We start from the raw sequence: 25896 nt of genomic DNA on the forward strand, positions 1-25896 counted from the left end.
GCAGAGGTAAATGCCATTCATAACTTGACACTTCCTATAAAAGCTGATGATGTAAGACCTCTAACGTAGGCACAACCAACTGCATATTTAGATTCATTAAGGATTTTAGCCCTGCAGTTAGTGTACTTATAAATAAGGCTTAGTGGAACAAAGGCACTAAAACATGAGTACTTGCATTCTATTTCATATAAACTTCATCAGACAAAATTAGTTAAAACAGACTTCCTTATAAAATACCTCATGATCATATGATTCGCCTTAAAATGTGTTTTGTATTAAGATGTATTAAGTGATCATTACTTTGTCTGGTTGGATTAAACCATGTGATCACAAAGTATTTTACAAGGAAGTCTTCCAAAGAGTCTAATGGATGTCGCAGCTTCTTTGAGTTCTCCTTTCTCTCATACTGTGCGATTACCAGTATATTGTGTTACTGGAGGAATGTGTTCCTGCACTTAATTCTGTGTGCGCCTATAGTGCTAGTCATGGGTGACAAAGGGTAAGAGTTAAAAATGTAAACTTGATTAGGCATTACTAGATTGTGAAAAAGTAGTTATTTGAACCAGTTAGATGATACCTACACAATGCAGATATGTATTCAGTTCTGGCAATCAGCTATGAATTTTGGCCAAGAATGCTTTCTTACTGGTGAGAATTTGTACCACATGGCAGCTAGTTGATAAGGAATTATAGAAATGTGTTGCCAAAACCATTATGACTTCTGATAGAGTTAATATTTTTTTCAGTGAGTAAATTTTTTACAATCTGTACTAATGGTTACAAAAATAATATTTTGGACATATTTAAAATAACCTCAAGACCAATCATCAGAGCGTAGATGCCCAGTGTAAATCCCTGATCTGGCACCCCTCAACTCTAAAAGTTGAAAAGCAAAAAGTTCCACTCCCCATTCTAGCTAGTCCTCCTCCACTTCAGAGAAAGCCAAGTCCTCCAATCTGCACTCCTGATTTCTAGGATGAGAAGAAAGGAAAAAAAAAAGAAGGTCCACCAATCTGACTAGTGCATTTCTGGAACAAGAGAGCACACCAGATCTTTCTCCATGATCTCCTTAACTCTAAATAAAAAGTTGGTTCCTCGGTCTGGCTAGTAAGCTGGGAAACCCCAGCAAGCCAGATTCCTGTCCCCTCTCTGCATGTGCTCCTCTGTGAGGACAAAAAAATTTAATTTCTCTTAAAAAATGTAGCAAATGGATTGCTACAACTTATACCACACTGACTTCAGTTATTTATTACATACCGGCATTTAGCAATTTTGGTACAGAAATGAATGTTGCGACTGGACTACCAATGGTCACAACCCCTAACATCTTGCACCTTGAGCAGCTGCCTTCTTTGCCAGACTCTAGTGATGCTTCTGACAATTAGCCTGATAAAAGCCTGCTTGAACTTTCTGTTCAGTGCTGGCTGGACTGACCACAAGGAACACAACTGCAAAATTATCTGTACAATGTATAAAGTACAGGCAGTCAATCACAGTGGAAGGACATCTGATAAAGTGAAAATGTTCAGATATTTTTTTCTTCTCTTCATCCAGCAGATCTACTGCCCAATTACTTCCCTTCTGCCACCCTACTGACCCCATTCACTTGTTTCTACTGGGCCTGGGCCAGAGGAAAAAAGTTAGGTCAGCAGCATACCTCTCAACCTCTTAGAGTAAGGAATCTAGATAAAGCCATAAAAAAGTGGTACAAATAGGAACAACTAGGAAATATTGATCTTACATACTTAGAAAGTTAATAGAATAACAGGTTTTGCATTAGCATGGACTTTCTGAAGGGTATGAAGTCTAAAACTCAAATATCTATCATTATTTTCTAACTTCAATCTTTAATGATTTGTCACTAATTTGCCAGATGGCCACAATATTATGAAAAACGGATCAAACATATAAGGCAGAAATCTGGACATTCTGCAGAAATCTGTACAGTTGAGAGGTATGGTCAGCAGCCCTACCACCACATTAATGCATTAGCTTGAGGGCCTTATCTCACCCATTTACTTCCATCCTCCTGGTCTGACCCCTACAGTGCTCATATGTCACTAGTTGAACACTGGTCATCAGGGGCCCTGTGGCACAAAGAGATGAAGCCCTGACACAGACAACATTCTTTAATGGATTCTATCAGCCATGAATAAGGTAAAAAAAGAAGGGAAATCCCCCTACCACTCAAAAGATGCATATGACGTGTGAGGCTGAAAAAGGGAGGAAAAAGGCAACCCTATCTCTAATCTGAAGACTACGACAATACATCCAAAGAAACAGCTGCAGGGTCGGAATCAAGGAAATCAAATATGTAGGGACAACTTTGTAACTGCTGGCAATAAACTACCTATTGCAACACCTGTGTAAGGAGTTGGTCTAGCAGAACTGTGATTATTCTTGGTGCTTAGTCCAATATGGCACAAAACAACGTATGCCTAGCACTATCTTCATGACATGACCCAGTAGGCCAGATCCCTGAACTTCTGGCATTCTCCAAAAGAAGAAATGTGTGGCTTTTGCTCATATCAAAACTTATCCTTAATGGGAATGTGCTGCAATGGAATTGATAAGGACTTTCCCCATGTTAACAGTTACTCCATGGGACTGCAGCCATGACAGCATCTAAGTTAGCACAGTCAGTGGAGATTCTCCAGTGGAAGCCATTAGTAAGAAGACATCGAGAAGGGATAATATAAGAATATTGCAATGCTGAAAGATTGCTGCTACTGCTATTACTACTACTACTACAACATTTTTATAAAGACTTTAGGAGTAGAGCACATGCTCAAAGCAGCTACAGGTGATGAAAGAGCTGACAGTCCACAGCAAAAATACAGAAACCTCCTGTGTGGCTCTCAAGGCTATCTGCATCATTCAAAAGCCATCTAGAAGCAACATTAACCAGGCTTGGAGGGGGCCAATTTGAAACTTCACACAAGTGGTGATGGTTGATACTCCTCAATCCGCAATCATTGATACTCCTCAATCCACAATCAAATGGATCAATACCCCACTCTACCTAGGACCAAGAAAAGATAAGAATACAACTGGTTGATCCTCGCCTATAATGGAACAGTGTACGTCATACTGACTGGTCATAAGTAAGTAAGCAGCTACTCAAATATTGGCTAATATGAGGACAACAAGACAGGGAACAAATGAAAAACTCTGGTATATGACCTTTTCTATGTTGTTCAGAACCCATCTGCCCTAACTGAAGGTTTCCTGGGCAGGAACGTACCCAAAGATATTATTGTACACTAGGGTTACCACAGAGAGAAAAGATGCCTGAGAAAAATCATTTTTTTGTCTGGAGGTTTATCTATGGTGACCTCACTGAAATATCAAAATGCATACAGTGATCGACTGCTTGGTTGTCTTCTTTAGTGTTTGGTTACCAGTGTTTTCCTTAATGAAGAAGGAAATGTGCAGGAGGAAGATGGGAGAAGATTATACAGTTCCACTTCAGTAAAAACGGCATTCCTGTTCTCTGGACATCCTCAATTATCTTCTGTAATTACACATTTAAAAGGGCCTTGCCTTTAAGGAAGACATCTAGAACAGACTGGCACAGCTCCTCATCAAAGTAGCAGAACCTAAGTCATAACAATCAACTGATGCAGGTAACAGTGGCAGAATTAGAGACCACTGAATCTGCTGCAACAGGTAATGGGACGTTTTTATCTGAATGTGAAGCACTGTTAGCTTTTCCAAATTTTTTTCAACCACAGATGTTTAGAACTGAGCTGTGGGAGACAAGAAAATCTAGATTCTTTTGTAAAAATGCCCACGTTCTTTAGATCTTTTAATAGAAGAAGACAGAATAAACTCTAAGGCTCTTAAGAGGTATAATGAGCAAAACAAACAAATGTGGGATACCATACCAGAGGAGAAAGAAAGCCCTTAAGAGGTGACCAGCAGAAATGGCCTGCCCTTTAAGGTGCAGTCCAACCAGAATCCAAATACTTCCAAACGTTTTGCATATTTAATGATGGAGGTGATACATGGTAGCCAAATTTCCTTCTCAAGGATAATATGACATTCATTTGAGGGGAAAGTAAAGGACAGATGGCCACTACAAGGTGTACTTGAGTGAAATGGCTTCTTTAAGGAAGGTCCTCTATGACAGGAGGATGAAGAATCTTTGTCCATTGTCATTCACTAGATCAGTAAGCACTACCTCCTCAGTTGTGGTTTCATCCATTAAGTCAGGACTTTGAGGTTTGGAGGATAGTTGCCCACTACTAATTCCTGGACGTGTCCTTGTCCCACTTCCACCTAAACTACTTCCTCTCCTCCTCCCCTTCCCCTCTCAGCTCTCACACTTTACCACAACTACTCAATTAAGGTCTTTATGATATTCTACCAACCTTGAATTTCTCTGTGATGGTAATTGTTAGATAGAATCTAACGTTTTGTATTATATTTTATATACTTAATATGTACCATGGCTGTTTAAACCCTCAGCATTACTCTTGTATTCTAACATGTTACAAATACTAACAACACGCATTCTCTTCCAACTCTCCAATCCTAGACACTCCATCATCAGGGGATCTGGGTATTCAAGCACATAAACATCACTTGTCATAATATACGGTCATCATTTTAAATTACATGATATATCATATCTAAGAATTGTAATAGCATGTTTCTTATATTCTACCTTTACACTTTGTTGATCTTTGTTTTTTTTCTGCATATTTTTAACAAGGTCATGGCCAAAAAATGGACCCCTCTGGTAAGCCCACCTACCTGAAATAAGGACAACTTGGCCCACCTCACTTACCTATTCCTCTACCAACAAGGTAAGCTGTAGGAGCCTGATTAAACCAAAACCTTATTTGTCCACCCTTCATAAAAATGGATATATGTACAAAGTATGCATTCTTAAATTTCACAGTTTTTGCCCTAACAGTCTGTTCAGGAAAGCAGATGCCACCTTCTCTGTGAAAAAAATTTCTATGAAGCCATCTGCCTTGTACCTTAAAATTGTGCCATCTTCTTTTCATTTAGCTTTTTTTCTGAAATATAGTTCACACTATGTATATTTCCTTGAGGTAATCAATATGCTTCCTGCCTCTGTGTTCTTTCTTCAGTACCGTACACAATGATGTATTCTAGTCTCTATGGGACTTCTGGTGAGGGTCATGCTGTACTCTTCCTCTAAACTCACACTGCATAGCTATCTTTGGCTACTCTGAATTATTATGGAGGAAACCCAGCAATAACTGACCTTACTTACTCACAATGTAAATACTGCATAATGGTAGGAATTATGGTAGGATTTATTCATGACTGATTAGGTTTGACTCTCAGGGCAGACCCCAAGGGAGTTGAATGTTTAAGCGAGAAGGGAGTAAATTACATCACAACTCCCATTCCACCACATTTGTTACTACTACTATTATTATATAATGCAAGTTAAATTCATTTACTTTTCTAATTTTGAGTTCTGTTGCTGTATATATCTTACAGTGTAAAGCAAACATTGCTGAGAGTTATGAAGACAACATAAAATGGTGCACTTTTTAAGTAAATTCAAACCAAGTGTGAAATACTTGAGAGGTTTGCATAGCAGAGTACCACAGATAGCACACTGTTAACAGTTCTATTAGGCTTAAAAGTGAAGGAAGTCATATAAATAAATAGAAGCACAAACTGATATGCATGTATGTACTCCATTTTGTTTACTGGGTGGGGAAGGGTGGTCCAAGGACTCTTTTCAGCCATAACCTGGGTCACAATGGCAGTAACAGTATAAGGGCATACAACACTGTAAACAGGAAAAATGAAAAAAATATTTCACATACAGAGAACATATACATACATAATTTGACATGGTGAATACAAGTAATTTTCAGAATGAAAGTTTATACAAATGATTTGCATTATGCACAGCGGTTATAAAATTTCACATTGGTGATATTCACTGAAAAGGGCAGTATCAGAGCTATGAAGGATTCTTCTCATGGTTGAGATGTTTAGCATCTATTCAGTGTGCTACATCTGTGCTAGCCATTTATGATTTCCTCAGGATGAGGTACAATATATGATTAATCCTGTGAACCACTTACATGATTCATTAATACTTTAATAGTAATAACTGGAGATTCAAGAAGTGATCAAGTTACAGCCCTCAGCGTAGAGTAGGAATGTCCACTTCACATTAACATATCATGGCTGATGTACCTGGAATGATCTTTTTGCCACCCTACATTTCTGGTCTATTTAATTTAATGTAATCTCAGAACATGTGTGTGTCCATTTTCTCAGAGTCGGTGCAATCTTGGAGGCAGTTTACAGAGTTTGTGGGGGGGGGGGGCATTGTACACCCTTCAATCAAACTGCTTTAAATTTGAAACTACAGAGATCAGACAGATAAGCAGGGATATGTCAGTAGTTAGTCAGGTATCAGAAAGATTAGTTTTGTTTCTCAAGGCAGAGCCAAGTGGGCAAGGAAGTTCTCAAATGTTTCTTACCTATGTCTGTTACATGGTGACAGAAAAGAAAGCACAACGGGCAAAATATCACTTCCATCATTAACTATGTATTGCAATATATAAAAATGCAGACCCTCCTTGAATGAAAGCTTCTAAAGGTTATATGTGATGAATAATTACAGACAAATGTCAAACACTAAAGGAAAGAATCAGTATAACATACTTTTCTCTCAGCTTCTGAAGTTCTTTTCTCATGTCAGCATCTTCAAACTCCGAATCATTGTCACTACTGAGGTAAGATGCTTGGGACTGGAAGCACGTGATGTTTATAGCTGGAATGGTTATTGCATGTCCATTAGGAGACTCTGGATTCTGCACGTTGTCCTTTCCAGTCCTTTTTAAGAAAGCGGTAGCTTTTTTCATCAAGTCACTGCCTGTCCGACTACGGGCTACTGGCCTTGGTGCAGTACTAGATTTTGACTCAGTCTGCTCTTCTTCCGAATCAGAGGAAACAGCTGTGTTGTCAAAATGTGATGACTTTGAGGTCTGTGGAAACATCATCTTCAATGCGAGACTAGGTGGTGCTTTATCCATATAAAAGTCAGGTGGCGCAGAATACCTTAAATGGTGATGCGACTTCAATGTGACTTCATCCTGCGTGCTGACAACAGAAAATCTGCCAACTGTTCTGGGTGGTGGCACAGTCTCGGTTAGCTTTTCATGCTCTTGCTCAGCACATTTTACATTCACAATATCAGGGGTTTTACCATTTTCAGCAGACTCTTGCAGTGACTGCACTTCTGGTTTGAACAAAGCAGTAGACTTGAGTTTAGATTTTTTACTAGATTTACTTGGCTTCCTGACAATATCAGGAGGTGCTGGGACAACCTTTGAATAACAAGAGAAAGAGATGATCTCATCAGTAAATACAGGAAAGAAACAAAATAAAATAAGTAGTAGTATTTTCATTTACCTGAAATCTGCTAGGCTCAATACTTGAGCTAAATGGAGCACCTGTAGAAGACATTCTTGCAGATCCACGACTAAGATTTTCTGTCCCACATGTAGTAACAGTACTATCTGGAAAAAAGTTTATACAGGCACAGCTCACTCTTTCAACCTTAATAATTAGTTTGAAAATAACTGAAGACAAATACAGTCTTTTTTTGATTAGTTTAGGAAATGCTGAGCTATAAATTACCCTGGGCTATACAGTTTAACATGGTTAGCTAATCAACTGTTACTGAACCCTTTACAAGGCAATATTATTCAGTATTACATAATGCTTAAAAAAGACTTTCACATGTCCAATCAGGTCTATATTACTTCTTCGACAGCTTAGGTTGTCGAATGCTCAATGATCGACACCTAAGTGTAGATGTTTCAAAATCGCGAAGGGCCATATATGCAAATTCTTCCCTCGGGAAAGAATTTGCTTAGCCGTTATCGGGGATTTACCCTTTCCCCAATGTAGAGCGATCTCAGAGTTGGTATATTTAGTTAGGGTGTGTGTGGGAGGCACATGCCAACCTATATTTAGGTCAAAAAGTTAATTTTATTTCCGGATGGCCTAGCAAATTCTTTCCCGAGGAAAGAATTTGCTTATGTCCATTCGCAATTTTGAAACTTTAACGCTTAGGTGTCAATCATTAAGCATTCAACAACCTAAGCAGTTGAAGAAATACTATAGACCCGTCCAATCAATACAAGTACAAGATGTATAGATGACATGGAGTTCTAATACTCTGCAGCAACAATATCAAGTAATGGTATAACTTTTTAATGTCAAAGTATGTCATAATCTGATGACCTCTGAGAGTTTAGCAATCCTGTTGTGCAGAGACTAGACAGGTTTTGCTATATAAAACAGAAAACCATATCATTAAAACAGATACTAAGGATTAGGACACTAACTCCACAGGGCTGATAAACCAAAATTTAACCGATGCTTTGATGGATATGATGGGTTGTACTGAAGAGATTGCTGTAGATAATCTACAGAATATGATCATTTTTTTTTCATTTTAAATGCTCTCACCAAACTTGAAGGACAGCATCAGGATAACAATACAAGAAACATAATTTTTGTTTTCTGTACCTGCCTCTATATATGCAAAAATCCACCGACTCCTTTGTTTCTTGGACATCTCCAATGCAGCAAAAAGGCTGGAAACTTTCAGTATTCAATGTTGGTGGGGAGTTATTCTGACAGCTGCATGTTGGTAATCTGTACAAAGGTTTTGCAGTGCCTGTTGAATTCACTCCTGCTTATAATTTATATGGTAGGAAAGACTGCTGCATATTTTATGCTATTTATTATCTGGACAGATTTCTGCTGGTGGCACAGGGAAGACAAGCAGCATAACGGCTACTGGTCAGTTTTAAGAATCTTTGCAGGCTGGCAAAGGTGGAACAGTCTTGAAACAAAATGCAAGGAGCTATGTCTCATCAGATATTACTTAGCACAGTTGTAGACATGTTTCAAATTACCATCTGATGCTGTGGATTAGCTACAGAAATCAATGTTCAGCCAAGGAAGAGGAAGGTTCAGGCTGATTATTAGATATCTTACTTGTGAACTTAACACTTTCTGTAAGGAGACTAATCCGGACAGACAGTTCACTCCGAGAAGGGTGGAAAAAGAGACAGGAGGGAAAATACCTCATTAGTGGAGCCACACAAGTAAAGTTTAACATTAATGTTTAGAAAAAATGTACAAAATGTTATCACACACAGCATAAATGGATGCTCAACAGTGTGGTTATTCCATGCTGAACACCTCATCCCACCAGCATGAGGGAATACTTTAGTAGAATGTGGTTTGACCAGATCTACCCAGCAAAGGAGTTTTTTTTCCCCAAAGATGTTACAGCAACGTTTCCAAATATGGCTAACAGACAGTGAGAGAAGAATGTTTGTTGAAAAAAAAAGCAAATTCATATAGCAGCCTTGTCCAGAAATTCTCCCCAATCCTCCAGTTTCATAAAAGCTACAAGGGCTCTACTTTGCCATTCCTGACACCAGTTTTATTTTTTTTTCTATCTGATATCATTTTACACTAGGAATGTATAACATTACCACAGTGTCTTCTGATTTTATTTTTTAGCTTCTGAAAGATACTTCAATAGTCTTATAGGGAACTGAACGCAAGAAGGCTTAGCTTTACAGAATCCATCCTTAGCAGGCAGAACACTGAGGAGACACAGAAAATAATTCAAGATTCTCTTAATTAAGAAGTATGCATATAGATTATAAGGTAGTCATAAAAAAGCACATAATGAAATTGGTGATTATGCAACAAATATCAATGAATGATAGAAGTATTAATTACAGTATGGGTGTCCAACTTTTTGGATTGGGAGCTACATATCAGACTTGTAATGGATAAGGGAGTTGTCTTACCATTACTCAGTATATATCTATTTTCTATAGATAGTCACTGATATCTTGAGGACTGAAACTGCAGTTCCCAGGATATCAAAAATGAAATTGTGAGTCTAACCAAAATACATACCAAGTCTAAGATTTTAGTAAGTTTTTCAGCTACAGAAGAAATATTTCCAAGAGCCTTTATTAAGCCTTAACAGAATCTGAACATTAGTATAAAACCAATCTTTAAAAGGTTGCAGGGTTATGGCATCTACATATGAGCAATTACCCTTGCCCAGTTAACTTCCTGATTTAACTCTTTAAGTTTCAGTGTACACAACTGTAATGTGTGACTGCGCACCTCCACAGCATTTATGCCAAGAACAATGTCTACTGCACCTGTCCTGTTAACATTGGTCCATCCACTTTCCCCAACAGACACATTGCGTGCCTCTGCCACTCACCTCATCCTCTGGACATACGGATCCCTGTGAACAAATGACACACAGCTATAGACTATGTACTACTGTGACTGACAGAATGATAGCAACAGGCAAAGGGTGCCTGAATTATACCATACTATCAGACAGCTATGGAGTGGTATGCCATACAATAGAGGTAAGGAGAGAGAGAGAGGGAGGGAAACACACATTGGTGCAGAATCACTTCCCATGAGGCTCAACTAAACTGTTAGGATCAACAGGTATGTATAGGCTATGTCAGCCAACCCTGCCCTTGGAAAATGCCAGTGTCACCACCCTACCAGAGTACCACAGTATGCACCATGATACGCCTCTATACAGATTAGATATGATATACCATCACTACAAAAATGACAAGAAAGTACAGGCTGCCATGATTTACTGTACAATCTACAAACAGGAAATACATAAGGCATACATATTTATGTTGCTAGCCTTTTCTAATGTGTTTTCCATGCAAAAATGCAAATCCTTATGACAGAATAAAAAATAGGTTACTACACATTTTCAGAGTGCAGTGTACTTCCTCAGAGCTGATTACAGGTCCAGGAATTGTTGGTATGCCTCCTAACCCTGCTGCCAAGATGTCCAATATTCTTCCAAACTCAGTATTCCCTAGCATGCAAAATGGACTTAAAACAATGCAAGTTTATTCCTCATGAGTGATCATCTTCTTCTTTCGGCTGCTCCCGTTAGGGGTTGCCACAGCAGATCATGTGATTCCATTTCTTCCTGTCCTCTGCATCTTGGTCTGTCACACCAACCACCTGCATGCCCTCTCTCACCACATCCATAAACCTTATCTTAGGCCTTCCTCTTTCCCTGTTACCTGGCAGCTTCAGCCTTAAAATCTTTTTCCCAATATAGTCTGTATCCCTCCTCAGCACATGTCCAAACCAACGTAATCTTGCCTCTCTGGCTTTGTCTCCAAACCTTCCAATCTGGGCTGACCCTCTAATATACTTATTCCTAATCCTGTCCACCCTTGTCACACCCAGTGCAAATCTTAACATCTTTAACTCTGCCACATCCAGCTCTGACTCCTTTTTTGTCAGTGCCACTGTCTCCAACCCATATAACATAGCTGGTCTCACTACCCTCTTGTAGACCTTCCCTTTCACTCTTACTGGTACTCATCTGTCACAAATCACCCCTGACACTCTTCTCCACCCACTCCATTCTCCCTGTACTCTCTTCTTCACTTCTCTTCCACACTCACCATTACTCTGAACTGCTGAACCCAAGTATTTAAACTCATCCACCTTCCTCACCTCTACTCCCTGCATCCTCACCATTCCTCTATCCTCCCTCTCATTCACACACATATATTAGTCCTGCTGACCTTCATTCCTCTTCTCTCTAGAGCATATCTCTACCTCTCTACAGTCTCCTCCACCTTTTCCCTACTCTCACTACAGATCACAATATCATCTGCAAACATCATAGTCCAAGGGGACTCCTGTCTGATCTCGTCTGTCAACCTGTCCATCACCATTGCATTTAAGAAATTGCTCAGAGCTGATTCTTGATGCAATCCCACCTCCACCTTAAACGCATCCATCACTCCTGCTGCAGACCTCACTGCTGTCACACTACCCTCGTACATATCCTGTACCACTCTTACATACTTCTCTGACACTCCCGACTTCCTCCAATACCACAACTCTCTAGGCACCCTGTCATATGCTTTCTCTAAGTCCACAAAGACACAATGCAACTCCTTCTGACCTTCTCTGTACTTCTCCATCAACACTCTCAGAGCAAACATTGCATCTGTAGTGCTCTTTCCTGGCATGAAACCATACTGCTTATCACTAATCATCACCTCTCTTCTTAACCTAGCTTCCACTACTCTGAGTGATACATAGGCAAATTATGTTGGGTTGCATGAATGTATATGAATTGTTATATTTTGCCGTCAGACATTTGTAACTTAAGGTGCAGCTTGCTGTCTATGCCATCACCTGACAGCTTGCATGTGTATGTTCCTGCTGAAGTCCTGTGTAAGTACTACTGCATAGTTCTATGTTGCATTATCTGTGATTCAGAAATCACACTGCAAATACATTTCTCAGACTGCCATTTTGTTCCTCACTAAAGTAATACGATTTTCATGAGAGATCTGGAATAATGATACCTTATGGGATAGATTATGCCGTATCCTTCATGGCTGTTATAAGGAGTATCTACTGGGCCCTTGTGATGGTGCCTTCAAAAAGGGTGAATCCTGTTACAGTCTGGCTAAGGTGTGGTCTCAGTCACATGCATCACCATGACAGGGAAACAGTGCAAGCATTGTTTTGATTTTCTGCAGTGCACAAATCCTGATGATCTTCATGTGAGTGTGTGTGCATATATGTGTAGATACACACACGCATATTACACACACACACACACGCACACATATATATAATATATATATATATATATATATATATATATATAATATATATATATATATACATACACTGAAAAAGAAAAACTGACCCAAATGTTGATATTCACAAAATCGATCACAAGAGGTCAACTTTGAAAATATCGACATGCTACTATGGATATGCTGAACAAAAATCTTGTTGCATGCAAAACAAACTATAAAAAAAAAAAAAAAATAAAACATAAGTTTTTGCAGGTGGCTTGCCCCTTTGCACCCCCTGCTAATTATAAATATGCTAACTTAAAGATTGCACATTTCAAGGAGAAAGGGCATATTTCCCAACCCCAAGAATTGTGAAATCTCACACACATGAAGAACATTTGCAAAGTCAACTAAACAGATGTAGACCAAAGGGGAATTTATACATATTCAGTTCTCCCATACATACATATCAAACACACACACACACACAGATCATCAGGATTCATGCACTGCAGGTAATCAAAAGAAATGCTTGCATTGTTCCCTCTGTCATAGAGATGCCTGTTCAGAGATCTGAATATCACATGGTACAATCTTTTTAAACTATGAACTTTTATTATATTCCATCAACTACAGCGAAAAGGACAACATAAATTAAAATTAATACATTAGATCAAATAAGTATTCAATATGATGAAAATAAATAAATATATTTACAATCAGTAGTTCAACTCAAATAACTTCAACAATAGCAACAATGTCCCCACATTCGGCAGACTAATATGAGAGGACAACATATTTTGTGAAGCAAACAGCATTCAACCACTTCCTACATTCTGAATTCACTTCAGAAAGCTTCCTGTCCTAAATCTCCTCTATTATTCCCCTCAAAATCTCAGTACTGAGAGAGAGACCCTTGTCTTCCAATTTCTAGTAATTGTTTTCTTACTAGCAAGTAAAAATGTTTGTAATAGCTTCCTTTGTGCACAATCCAGATTAACTGCAGGATCAAAACCTATTAGGAATAATGATGGGGATTTATCATGATTGTATCTAGTTATAACTATTACAAAGTACATGAAGTGCATCCTTGAATGTTTTAATCTTTAAACAATCCCAGAAAATGTGTAACTAATCCCCAAACTCCTTGTTTCACATCTCCTGTATACAATGCAATTGCCTGGAAACATCCATAAGACCCTAGATGGGGTTTAAAAGTATTTAAATAAAATTCTCAACCAAAGAATAAAAACATTGGTATTGTTGTGGCATACCAAGGATTCCTGCCCATTTCTGAGCTATCAACTAGATAAGCAATAAGCAATTTACATTACCACATTTGTTTATATTTAAGGGTAAGTTATCTTTTTTGGGGTAATAAGGATTGTGTATACTCTGGAAATAATTCCCTTCAAGAGTTCTAAACCTTCCAAGATGCTGACCCTCCCCCACTGAACTCACAAGAGCGAATCCATCCTGGAATGTGTACCACCTTTTTTTTAATTAAGTTTTTGAACTAGCAACTGAAATAGCAGCTTAAACGTAACACAAGTAGAAAGCTATAATTTAAAGTGGAAAGGGCTGATAATGAAGCAGTGGGGTGGCGGGTAATTCAAGAAATAAAGAAAGAGTGAGATTTGGATACACATCCTTAAGGAGAATAACAATAGTCATACATAATATTATATTCATAAAGTAGCAGAAAGTATACTAAGAACTAAGTCAATACAGAAATGGAGAAAGTAGAGTCTGCCAATATGGATGACTGCAATTGAGGTACAGGGAATAGGCAAGAGGGGGCTGGAATTTACTGGAGGAATCGATAAAGGAACCAAGGTATTGGGAACAAATAATTAGAGAAAGAAAGGTAACAGAATGGGAAGAGCCTAAAAAGACATTTGGATTACAAGCTAGTGACTCTGCCTTCCACATCAGGGACGTATATCAGAGTGCAGACAAAGAGAAAGGGATAGGGGAATCCTAAATGAAATGTCTGCACTGGTTGAGTTTTTAACTGAATCTAGAGCAGAAGTTGCTGTTAAAAAGGGATAATGGGTAGGGAATATAAAATATTGCACAATAACTATAGGAATCAATCAGCGGGGGGGCAGACAAGATTGGGAAGAGAGATTAGATAAGCAATTCACAAAAATGAGTAGACATCTGCATAGCTCACAAATATGCAATAAAATCCAGAAGTTTTAGGATTTTTGCCTGAAAGTGTTTGCATAGATAATTTTATACCCCAAGCAGACTCCAAATAATTTTTTCTCAGGTAGATGGCAAATGTTGGAGGTGTAATGGGGAAGAAAGAGCTACCTTGGAGAATATGTTCTTGGAGTATAATGAATTGTCAGACTAAAAATTCCCTACAGAGTACTCTGTCAGGAATACTGGGCAAGTAAATGAATGCAACTAAGGATTTTTTGTGTGTGCGTCTTGGAATACATGATCTGAATTGTATAGACATAGTAAGGCCTTGTTAAGATTAATTCTGGTAACTGACAAAAAAGTGATTACTAGAAAATAGAAATCAAAGTCTAAACCAGCTATACTTTAAGCAGTGAATATTGTAACAGAGATAAAAGAATAGGAAGTAGGAACTTCAGAAAAGGGTAGAAGCAAATAGAAAAAAAACTTGACATTGTCGGAACAATACATGCAGGAAGATGTGTTGTTGGAGGAATGAGGTTTAAGAGAAGGCAGGAATTGAACAATGTATGTATTGTGATGTACAATGTTTGTAAATCTAAACTAGGTAATATGGTTTGATTGCTCTTATCTAAATGTAAGTTTGCCCTTGTCACAAATGATAATTCAATAAAGGTGTTTAAAAACACAATTAAAACAACAGTTCATACATACAAGAGAGTTCCTTCAAATTATTGCAGTATTCTCAAGTCAATACCTGTTTATTTCACCAAAAGTCTATCCCAACTTTTCAGGTAAGAGGTATTGCTTTGCATCTCTGCCACTGCAGAGACCCTATGTGTCATCCATAGCAACACAGCCCAACTGTCAATCCAACCTAGTGTGCCTTTTTCTTTTAACTGTGTCCCAAATGAGTAAAAAACTCATGGGCTAAGGTCCTGTCTGGTCATCTACTTAAACCTGCCCCTTTTTAAAAATGTCTTTATAGAATTCCATTGCGGTAGTAAATGTTACATGCAGCAGTTGAACCCCTCTTGCTGGATATGGATTATTCAACATCACATATAACAACTTTAGCCTCCCTGCTTTACTGTACAATTCCAACTGAGAGTGTGCCAACCCCCTCAATTAATTCAGGGTAAAGTGAGAATACCCTAACTTATTCAGCACTTAACCCTATCCCATATAACATTAGTCAAAAATCTTTTCACAGCTGAATTCAGATATTTTTATGTGGTAGATGAGGACTACTCTGTGAGGCATACAATACTGGAGGAAGGACTGATAATGTACTACCCTCTATTTTCTGGGGAATGTCCAAACAAAGACCATTTGTGTCCCAAGATAATACTGAGCAAGTCATAACTGGACAAAGACAGTGTAAGATATTGTTGAGCCCTTACCTGATTAAAGAGTTTTTTTTTATAGCAAAGAATCTAGCTGTAGAAAAATATCTCTGCAGTTTACATAAACTACCTAACAAAAAGATCAAATTTTAATAGCACTGAACAGTTAAATGCAAAATTTTCCAGATGAATAAATATGTGATCAAAAAGTTAGTCCATAACGATTTACAAAAGGAGGAGGAGAAGGCACAGTCTTTATAACTGGATAAAGAATCAGAAGAAACTGCACAGCCAAATGAGGTGCAAAACTACTAAACAGTCATTCAGAGTCTCCTCCTCTAACCCTCCGGCCATTAAACTAAGAGTTCTAAAATTGCTTCTCTACTGAATATCACTGATAATGACAACAAATTATTTTATGTAGGTTTCTGACCCTAAAATGCTCTTCCTGTTACTCTGGTGTTTCTTTTGTGGTGATAACCATCATATCCTCCCACATCCACTGGGAGAGATATCTCACTAAACCATGTTTCAATTAAAACTGCAGCATCAATCTACTCCCCTTTCAAGACTGATTCCAAGTCACCAACCTTTTGTTTAGACTTCTCATTAGAGAGATCTACAGCAATTTTCTTTCTTAAAAATGCATTCTAAAAAGTGTATGTGGAAGTCAATCTATAAAATGTTTTATCTTAGCCTTTAATGTGGAACAGACAAATATATCACTAATACACTGCAAGTGTGTTTTGTCCCTTGCAAAATATTCCTCTTTCCACAAAACAAGTTCTCACAGTAGTGTGTGATTATTTTTAGTTTGAAAAATGTGCCCTCTAATGAAACTGTTAATTGGTAGTCTTTTGCAATAAAGACCCTTTCAATTTCAGAACAGGTAGAACATTCAAAAAGTAAACATAATTCCCAAGTTCTCACAATGCATTAATTGACCTCCATATAAACACAAGTGATACTAGATGATTTAATTCTAGAAGGTCCTTGTTGAAGGCAGTAAAAGCATTTACTAATGTTTGTGAACAAAATGAACTATACCACACATTTTGGGTACCAAAATTGCAGATTAATCTTCTTTTAAAGAATTAGAGATGTGCCTTAACCAGGTAAAAGTGCTACATGTTTTTCTTAATTGTCTGGACATGAAGCAATTAACAGATTACAAATATAAGAAGGTTTGCTATTTAAGGCCATATGTGTTAGATCCACCTGAAGAGCTCAATACAGATGACCATATAAATGTTGCTTGCTGCAGGATGCGTGAAGAATCTGGAACAGCTACTTATTTCATGAGGCCAGCTCCACCATAGTAGAGGAATGAAGCTCTGACTACAACCCAGGTTATCAGAGTTTGATTTGTGGCTCAGACACCCACTGGAGCTTACCATGGAGGGAGAGAAGTGAAGGGGTGAAGCCTCTACATCTCTCTTGTGGGGAGAGGCACATGTCTGGGGCCCAAGTAGTACACCATTTTCCCCAGTGGAGACCAGACAAACATGCACAATGTGCTTTTTCTAGGAGGTGACAATGCTTGCACTCTTATGGCAGCCACAAAAGTGAGGGACATTCTCTCAACATGCCTACTGTCCTCTCAGAAGACTTCATACTGAACATGTGTGGGGAAACTGGAGTCATAAAAAATGCCCCAGGGTAGATGACAACACTACTCTTGGTTCGTTTTCCTCTCAACCCTAGGGAAATGAATAGGCAATAAGTCTCTCACCGCTATATATTTAATAAAGATATCAAGCTATGGGACAGTACTGGTCAGAATCACAGTAGCAGATGAAGGCCACATAACAGTACTAATCCCTTTATCTGACGCAAAACTTATCATGGTGCTGCCACCACAGAATACATGATAGGGAGCCTAACACAGATGCCCAAGAGATGGGTACCTAATCTGGGACAACTATAAAATGCACTCAGGAAGAAGAAATGCCAGCAGAGCTTTCTCTTTACTAAGCCAGATTCAAAAAGTTGGTTTTATTAGGAGGTCATGTGGTTTTAAATAGATTGCAAGATACAGCATGTAGACACTGAACTGATCCACGCTAAATAGTGTGTAAATATTCTTAACACTACCTCAGCTGACTTAGGCCTCAAGCAGAATGCTACACTCTGTAGCTTGCAAACCCATGAAAATTAATTATGATACCTGTGCTGTTTTCTTTGAGATTATTTTCACTACATTTGTCTGCTTGAAGCACTTGCTCTGTTTTCTTACACATTTAAATTGCTGTACTGTGTGTAATTCTGTATCACTGCAGCTTGCATTTTTGCATAATTCTGTAGCACCATAACTTAATTTTTTGAAAAATTTTATGACAATTTTGTACATTTTTTGTACTGCTTGTATAATTCTGTTGCACCACAGTCTGCAGTTTTAGAGAATTCTGTGGCATCCAATTCTGCATTTTTATCTCATCACAGTGTGAACATCTTTACTTTGCCATTAGTCTATTGCACTGTACTTATGTTTTGATAACCATCCCATTGATTTGTGAAAAAGTATTATGTTGTGGGGACTGTGCCACTGTAGTTATTTTGTGGTAACTGCTCCATTTATTTACCAAACTGTGTTAAGCTCTAAGCCTGAATTCAATGTTTACATTTTTCCATACCTTTTGTGATAAATAAGCCTGCTTGTTTGATTACCTCACTGTGAATTGCTCATAGGTTCAATGGTAAGTACTAGGCAACCAGTCTGTAGATCGTTTGTAGCCTAGACAAGATAGCTTGGGAGAGAATTTGGGGCTGCCAATCCAATTATTTTGGCTTACCTTCAAGATGGCAAGGTTGCTATTGTACTTGACATGTAGTGGAAGGTTGTTCCAGTGGTGATGGATATGTTGGGAAATGAATCTACCATGCCATCATGTATTATTTATCTGATGATGTAGGTTTAATTCCTTTAACCAAGTCTTTGATGTACCATTAGTTCTGGAAAGGAATAGGATATCAAACAGGGTTGAATCTTACATGATCTATATGGAGGAGACTGTAAAAGACTGAGAACAGAGAAATGACTGCCAGTTTCCCCCTGATAACAAGAGCTGGATTATGGTCAATTGGGGTCCTAGGCAGGATAATGGATCAGGACCCCCCCTCCATACACAGCCACCCTGCAACCATTACAGTGTCCCAAGAATTGGCTATTTCTCCCCAGTTAAGATAAAGCCTGTTCAAACCTCTCTGCGCATATTGTTTTTTGCTTTACTTCTACAATGATTACAGATATCTGCATTTAATTTAAAACTTTTATTTAGAAGCTTATATCAGAAACACTGATAGACATTTGCTAAACAAAGACTCACAGTCCCACAATGAAAATAGATTTAGCATTAACCTTCTCTGACCTTACATTAATAGAAACTGCATTGAAACCCACATTCAAAGAAAATGCATCCTTTGGGCTGTTTTCAAATCACAGGCCCTTTGCACACATTTCTAGGACCATGTAAATATGCAAGAGTTCTTTTATTCAGCTTCCTGATTGTATGAAATTATATTCCCTGTATAATACAGCACCACTTATTAGAGTGTGTTTTAAATTTATAGTTTTGAACATTAATCTAGCAAGCAATGACACAAAATGTATGAACCAATAATGACAAAACTGCCCAATTCAGAACATTTCAACCATAAAAGACCATTCAAACTTCTGTCCTTACAATCCACCAATATCAGTCAATATGCGCAATCTCTGCAAAAGTAAAATTCATCTGAATAATTCCACATTAAAGAGGGCTGTAACTAATGAAGAGATTGTTGCTAGCAAACAACTTTAGATTTCAGTGTTTCATCTACAAATTCAGTGCCTGCTCCCATTGAAGAATAAAATTGCCTATGTTACATAAATAAAATGTAAGGTGGTAATATTGCAATAGGGAATGTATGGCAAACTGATAACAGCTTCATATCTACTAGGCATCTCATCCAAAGGAGGACATACTCAGGACTGAAACACCCTACCCTCTTTAAAGCACAACACAGTATCAGCAATCCATCTACATGCTGTGTGAGTAGAACTCACATCCCTCTGCATCAGAAACAAGTATGCTACCTGTGTGCTGCTAACAATGATTTTCAATTCTATAGCACAACAGTGATACTATTTGCTAAACAAAACAGTTGCACATTGTAAATAGACTTAGCATGAGCAGCAGTAAATGTCTCTTCTCTTGAAACTCAATTCCTTGAAAAATGCACCTGAAACACAACTCCTTGAGAAATGTAGCTTGGTAGTTAGGATACAGGATTCAGGGTCTTCTGTCCTATAACTAAGTTTCAGGGTTTGAGCCTGAGCAAATTACCAACCACCTGCTATCACTTACAAGGGCATACCTCTCAACCTCTTAGTGCAAGAAATCTGGACAAAGTCTAATACAATGGGGGGACAGAGGCCCAAAATATGGAAATATTTTAAATATTGCTCTTAAAACCTTACAAAGTAGACAGGTTTTATATTAGCATGCATATTCTGAAGGATATGATGTCTGAAACTCAAATGCATGTCATTATTTAGTGACTTCAATCCTCAGTGATTTGCCCGAAAACCATACACTTTATGAGGAACAGATTGAAAATAAGAGGCATAAATCTGGACAGTTGAGAGGTATGAATTAGGGCATTTCACTCATTCAGACACAGACACACACACACCACCTCTTACTTGTCAATTCATACATGGTTTGCAGTCCTAACATTATCTTGTATTCAAATTCCATGTGCATGGAAGACGAAGATGTAAACAACAGATCACACAGATTGAGAAGACAAAGATGTAAACAGGTTGGACAGACACAATAGGAATGTGTGACTGGACACACAGGGCATCCTTAAAGAAGAAAAAAAAAATGAATCCCCCAGCCAGTAGGCCCTGGGCAACTCTCGATTGCCTGGTGCTGGATCCAGCTCTGCTGATAACCTAGATTTTTGAGGCCACACAGTGTTTGTTAATTTGTGGCAACTGTACCTATATTTCTGAATCACTGGGCCTGGATTTCTGCCAAATTTTCTGGCAGCCAAACTTGCATGTTAACCTGATTTTTCTTACAGCACTGTGAATTGTTACATTAGTAATATCATTAGAGAGACGGATAGTTATATGACTTGTACTACTGTATACAGATTTAGTAGTAATACTGCTTTAGGCAGAGCACTATGTAGAAAACATCAGCAGCAGATTCATTTGTCTTTATGGTACAGAAGGATGGGCCCTGACTACACTCCAGTTGATCGGACTTTAATTTGTATCCCAACACTGGGCAGGGAAAGGATGGAAGGAGTGAAGGGATGTGACCCACTCAACCTCTTCCTGAGGATGGGGAGGACTGGAAAGACTCAGGGGCACACTGGGCAGTGTGATTTCCATGATGGGGATGAGGGAAACCATCTCCTTTCCTTCTGGTGGGGAGGAAAAGAGCTGCTTGTAGGGAACTCCTTCTACAGAAGAGAGGGGATGGCCTCCATGGTCATGTCATAGCACGCTTCTTTCATGGCACTTCCTCAGGTGAGTGCAGGGACTAAAAATGAGGAAAAAAACTCAGAACATCCCAATGGCTGCCTGAATGTTAGGCCCTTGTGATCTACCCGGGGAGGGATTGAGCCAACTTGATGGAAGAGATTTGATGGCAGACAGTTGGGGAAAAAAATATATCAACTGCAGATTCTTTAACCCAACAAACACTTAAGTAGAGCACTGTACAGCACCTGTTAGCTATCAACACCAATAGGTGGTGCTTTCATCCTCCATCATGCTCTCAAACATTGAAATCAGGCATTATGACACAGCAGTCTGTCCTCACTTCCTCTGTGGGTGGCTTACTCACACTAGGTGTCTTCAGGCAGTGCAGTAAAGGCCTCAAGCTTACCAACTGTCCACTGCTACTTCCTTACAAAACTACAATCTGAAAAAAGATGCAATTATTTACTTACTATGGAGTGTAAACTCATATCAGAATATTGTGAGTAGGCATCTCACTTGCACAACATTACATCAGACATTAAACACCACTAGACCTAAATCCTTAACAAACCTAAGCTGAGGGTTTAAAAAGAATCTAGAAAAGCCTTTTAGATTGTGCCCCAGAAAGTCTCTGCCTGAATGGTAACTATATTCTACTCCAGCATCCTCCAATACCACATCTGCACAACTCCCAAACTAGTCACCACAGAAGGAAGTAGAAACCTATAAATCCAAAGCCTGTTATCACTCAGGAGAAGTTGCAATAGTGAAGAACAAAACATCTGAGCCACTCTACCCATTTCTGGAAAGTAACTCAGTAGATGGTGCAAAGAAACTTCCAGATTGTAAGGTAAAGACAGAAATACGAAGACAGTCATCAGACACCCTTCATAAGGGATGGCAGCAAAAACCTGCTCAACAATCCACAGGACATCAAAAGCAGATAGGAGGAGTACTTCTGGCAGCTTCTAAATGAAGAAAAGCCCACAAAGGCTGTACTGCCCCAGACATGGCCTACAATGAATGAAGAGGAGCCCACAGGAAAATTATGTCAGGCAAAGCAGCAGGCTCAAATGGGGTCATGGCAGATATGATCATGTTGTTGGGTGAGTTAGGGGAGAAATAGCTACCGAGGGTATTAATGGCAGTATGGAAAGACATTCACAATTGTGAGCAGTACATAGGATTCAAACTCCTATCACATGGCATGAAAGTTCAGGACAGGGTGATTGATAAATAAACGAATACACAGAACAGTAGAAAGTAACATGGGAGGTGCAGCACAATTGACCCAATATTTCAGTGACTCATACTTGAGAAGCAGTTAAACATGAGGAAAGAATCCAACTTGGCATTCTTAGACTTGGAGACAGCATATGACAAGGTCCCAAGAAAGTTGAATAGGGCAGTTCTGCATTGGTTCAAAGTCCCAGAAACATTGGGAGAATTAAGGCCAGGCTATATACAAGGACCCAATGACTCAAGTATGAACAGTGTTCAGTCTCACAGACGGGTGCCCAGAGGTAGTGGGTGTGCATCAGTGTTCAACTCTGAGCCAAGTGCTGTTCATACTGGTGATGGACTATATTAGCAAATGTTAAGACCCCTGAGTAATTCCTTAGGTGGAAGCAGATGGTGTGGCATTACAAGAAAACTCTAAGCAAGAACTTCAGCAAAGGATAGAGGAATGGAATGCAAAACTGAGGGTGCATGGGATGAAACAGAGTACAGATAAGGCAGTTGTAATGTCAGCAAATAGGGTAAATCAAAAGAAGCTAAAAATTGAGATAAAAGGGAAAATGGTGGAACAGGTTAACAGCTTCAAGTATCTCAGAGGGATGGTTGAGGAAAGAGGAAGTCTGAATAAGGACGTAAAAGCTAGAATCATATGGGCTGCAGTCAACTGGCACAGAGTGTCAGGGGTAGTGTATGACAGAAGAATGCCAAACAAGATGAAATGTAATGTGTACAAGATAGTGGTGCAATCAGTACTATTGTATGTTACAGAAACCTGGGCAATAAAGGCAGAGCAGTTTAGGAAGCTAAACGTGATAAAGTACCTGAGACAAGTGGCAGGATGCACACTGTGTGGGACAAAGGAAATGAGGACATCAGATCAGTAGCCCAAGTAACTGCAATTACTGAGAAGCTCAAAGAGCTGATTACAGTGGTTTCATCACGTGTAGGAAAACAGAAGACAATGTGGTGAAGATGATTTAGGGCAGACAGAAAGAAAATGAGGAAAAAAGGGCATCCAGCAAAAAGATGGATGGATTTCTTGATAGACAATCTGCGATATTAAGATGTGACTGTCCAAGAATGAGGAAGAGTGGCACTGAATCGATAGAAATGTTGACAGTTTACACAACACTCCTACCCCAAGTAGAAAAATGGGAAAAAGGGGGTTGATGATGATTCATGTGATGTAAACTGCAATACAGCAAATTCAGAATGCCCACTTACTGGACATAACAAAGCAAATTCATATCCAGACATTTTCAATGTGATGCTACTCATTGCTAGATTTAATAGAAAGGTGCCTGGATGTGAAGCAATCCTACAACTTAAACAGATCCACATCTGTCAACAATGAAACCTGTTTCAATGTAGATAAAACACTGCATTTATATAAGGGTTCAGCACATACGTCTTCAAGCCTAGGAGTTACGGGCGGAGTAGCAATTTTTGTCAAAAACACCATCACAAATTGTCCACAGTACTAACCAAGAGCTGCTAGAGGTCAGATGATCACTACATTATTTCCTTCCACAGATCACAATCAAATTCCCCACTAACTCTACTTGAGGGGATTGCAATATATCCTGACACTATCATATTAGGAGATTTTAGCTAACTATTGAATAGCATATATATGCTACAAACATTCCCAGAGGTTCCTGGTCATCATTAATGCAGATACTATGGAACAACATTTTAAACTACCAATTGGGGATCATACACTCTCAATCTGGTTCTTGCTAACCTGTACCTCACAGTGTACCATTACATCCTTGGTAAAATCTGACCACAAATCAGTCATCTCATCACTTTAAGCCTCTTGGTACCTTATCCTACTCAGTGCATCATTTTTTAACATTTTCTTTTAGTAGATACATGCTGGATCCCCCTAGAATGGAATTGGCTACATAGCCAATTATTAAAGGCAACACATTATAGAATTATAGAATCTCTGTCCAGAACTAAATCAAATACCTCTATGGGGACTGACAACATAAGTGTGTATACTAACCAGTGCCAGGTACAAATAATTAGAATACCTTATTTTAATTCCTAGCTTAGCTACTGGGTTTGCTGTAAAAACCTGTAGAAGTGCTGTGGTAATACCTTTACATAAAGTTGGTCTTTCTGCTGATCCTGATAATACCAGGTATATCACTTTCACTGACCTTATACATGAGGCTATGGAAAAAGTAATACCCAAACTCATAATTACAGATGGAGGCAGCATTACTGACTTTGAACCAAAATTATATCCACTTCCCACACAAAAGACCTTAATCTAAACTGGCATATTAACAAAACTTGCTGGTGAGATGGGCTCATAACCCGCTGCATTCCCCTCCATGGAACAGCCGTCCCCTACATGTCGGGTAGAGCAGAATTATAAGCATCTTCAAAGTAAATTTAGCTGGTTAGATGGGTAGCCACAGATTTAACCCAGGAATTAGATGTACAGCTCTCCTTGAAGAAAGCAAGTAGGCTCCTTACTGAAAACTGAAAAGCAAAGTGCTAACACACAGAAAAAAAATAAAATTCCAGAAGAAGAGCAAATCTCAAACACTACTCTTCTCCTTTAACCCCCCCCCCAAAACCCCTGATATGACAGGCAAGCCCCCCACTCCAGGACTTACTCTGAGATTTCCATACCTCAGAGAAAAGGGAATATTCGGATAAATGACCATCTCAGACTTCATATATGCACGTCCATTTTTTGGCCATTCAATCTCCAAGTTTTGGGTCATGCTTAGTGGATTGTGACATTTCAAATACTTACCAGGCAGGTATTAGAACTACTGTAAGTGTGGTTTTCTTGAGTATGTCGTAGGATGAAGCATCTTTTCCTATGGGTGTTTAAGGGTTAGGCTTCTTATAGTCCCAGCGACTGCTTGCTTAATAACATCCCATGTTCCTAGCACAGACTAATACCCGATCAATTATTTATCTAACTCTCTCATTCCAGTGATACTGCTTCACTCCATTCTTTTCCATTAACACTCTCTATGGGTCTTCCTCCATCTCTATC

At 38.8% G+C, this 25896-nt stretch overlaps 1 protein-coding gene across 9 annotated transcripts in view; it reads right to left on the reverse strand.

The window, feature by feature from the left end:
• Positions 1-25896, reverse strand: part of WNK2 (WNK lysine deficient protein kinase 2) — a 2812908-nt gene that overhangs the window by 622775 nt on the left and 2164237 nt on the right. For all 9 annotated transcript variants that reach the window (XM_044078134.1, XM_044078133.1, XM_044078139.1 and 6 more), the window contains 2 exons: positions 7420-7526; positions 6670-7334 (listed from right to left, as the gene is read on the reverse strand). In XM_044078134.1, the coding sequence (XP_043934069.1) occupies positions 6670-7334; positions 7420-7526 (772 nt within the window). The remainder of the gene's footprint in view (positions 1-6669; positions 7335-7419; positions 7527-25896) is intronic.

Source organism: Protopterus annectens, chromosome 7.part0 (genome assembly GCF_019279795.1).
Source record: "Protopterus annectens isolate FY-2018-M chromosome 7.part0, PAN1.0, whole genome shotgun sequence".
Lineage (NCBI taxonomy): Eukaryota > Metazoa > Chordata > Ceratodontiformes > Protopteridae > Protopterus > Protopterus annectens.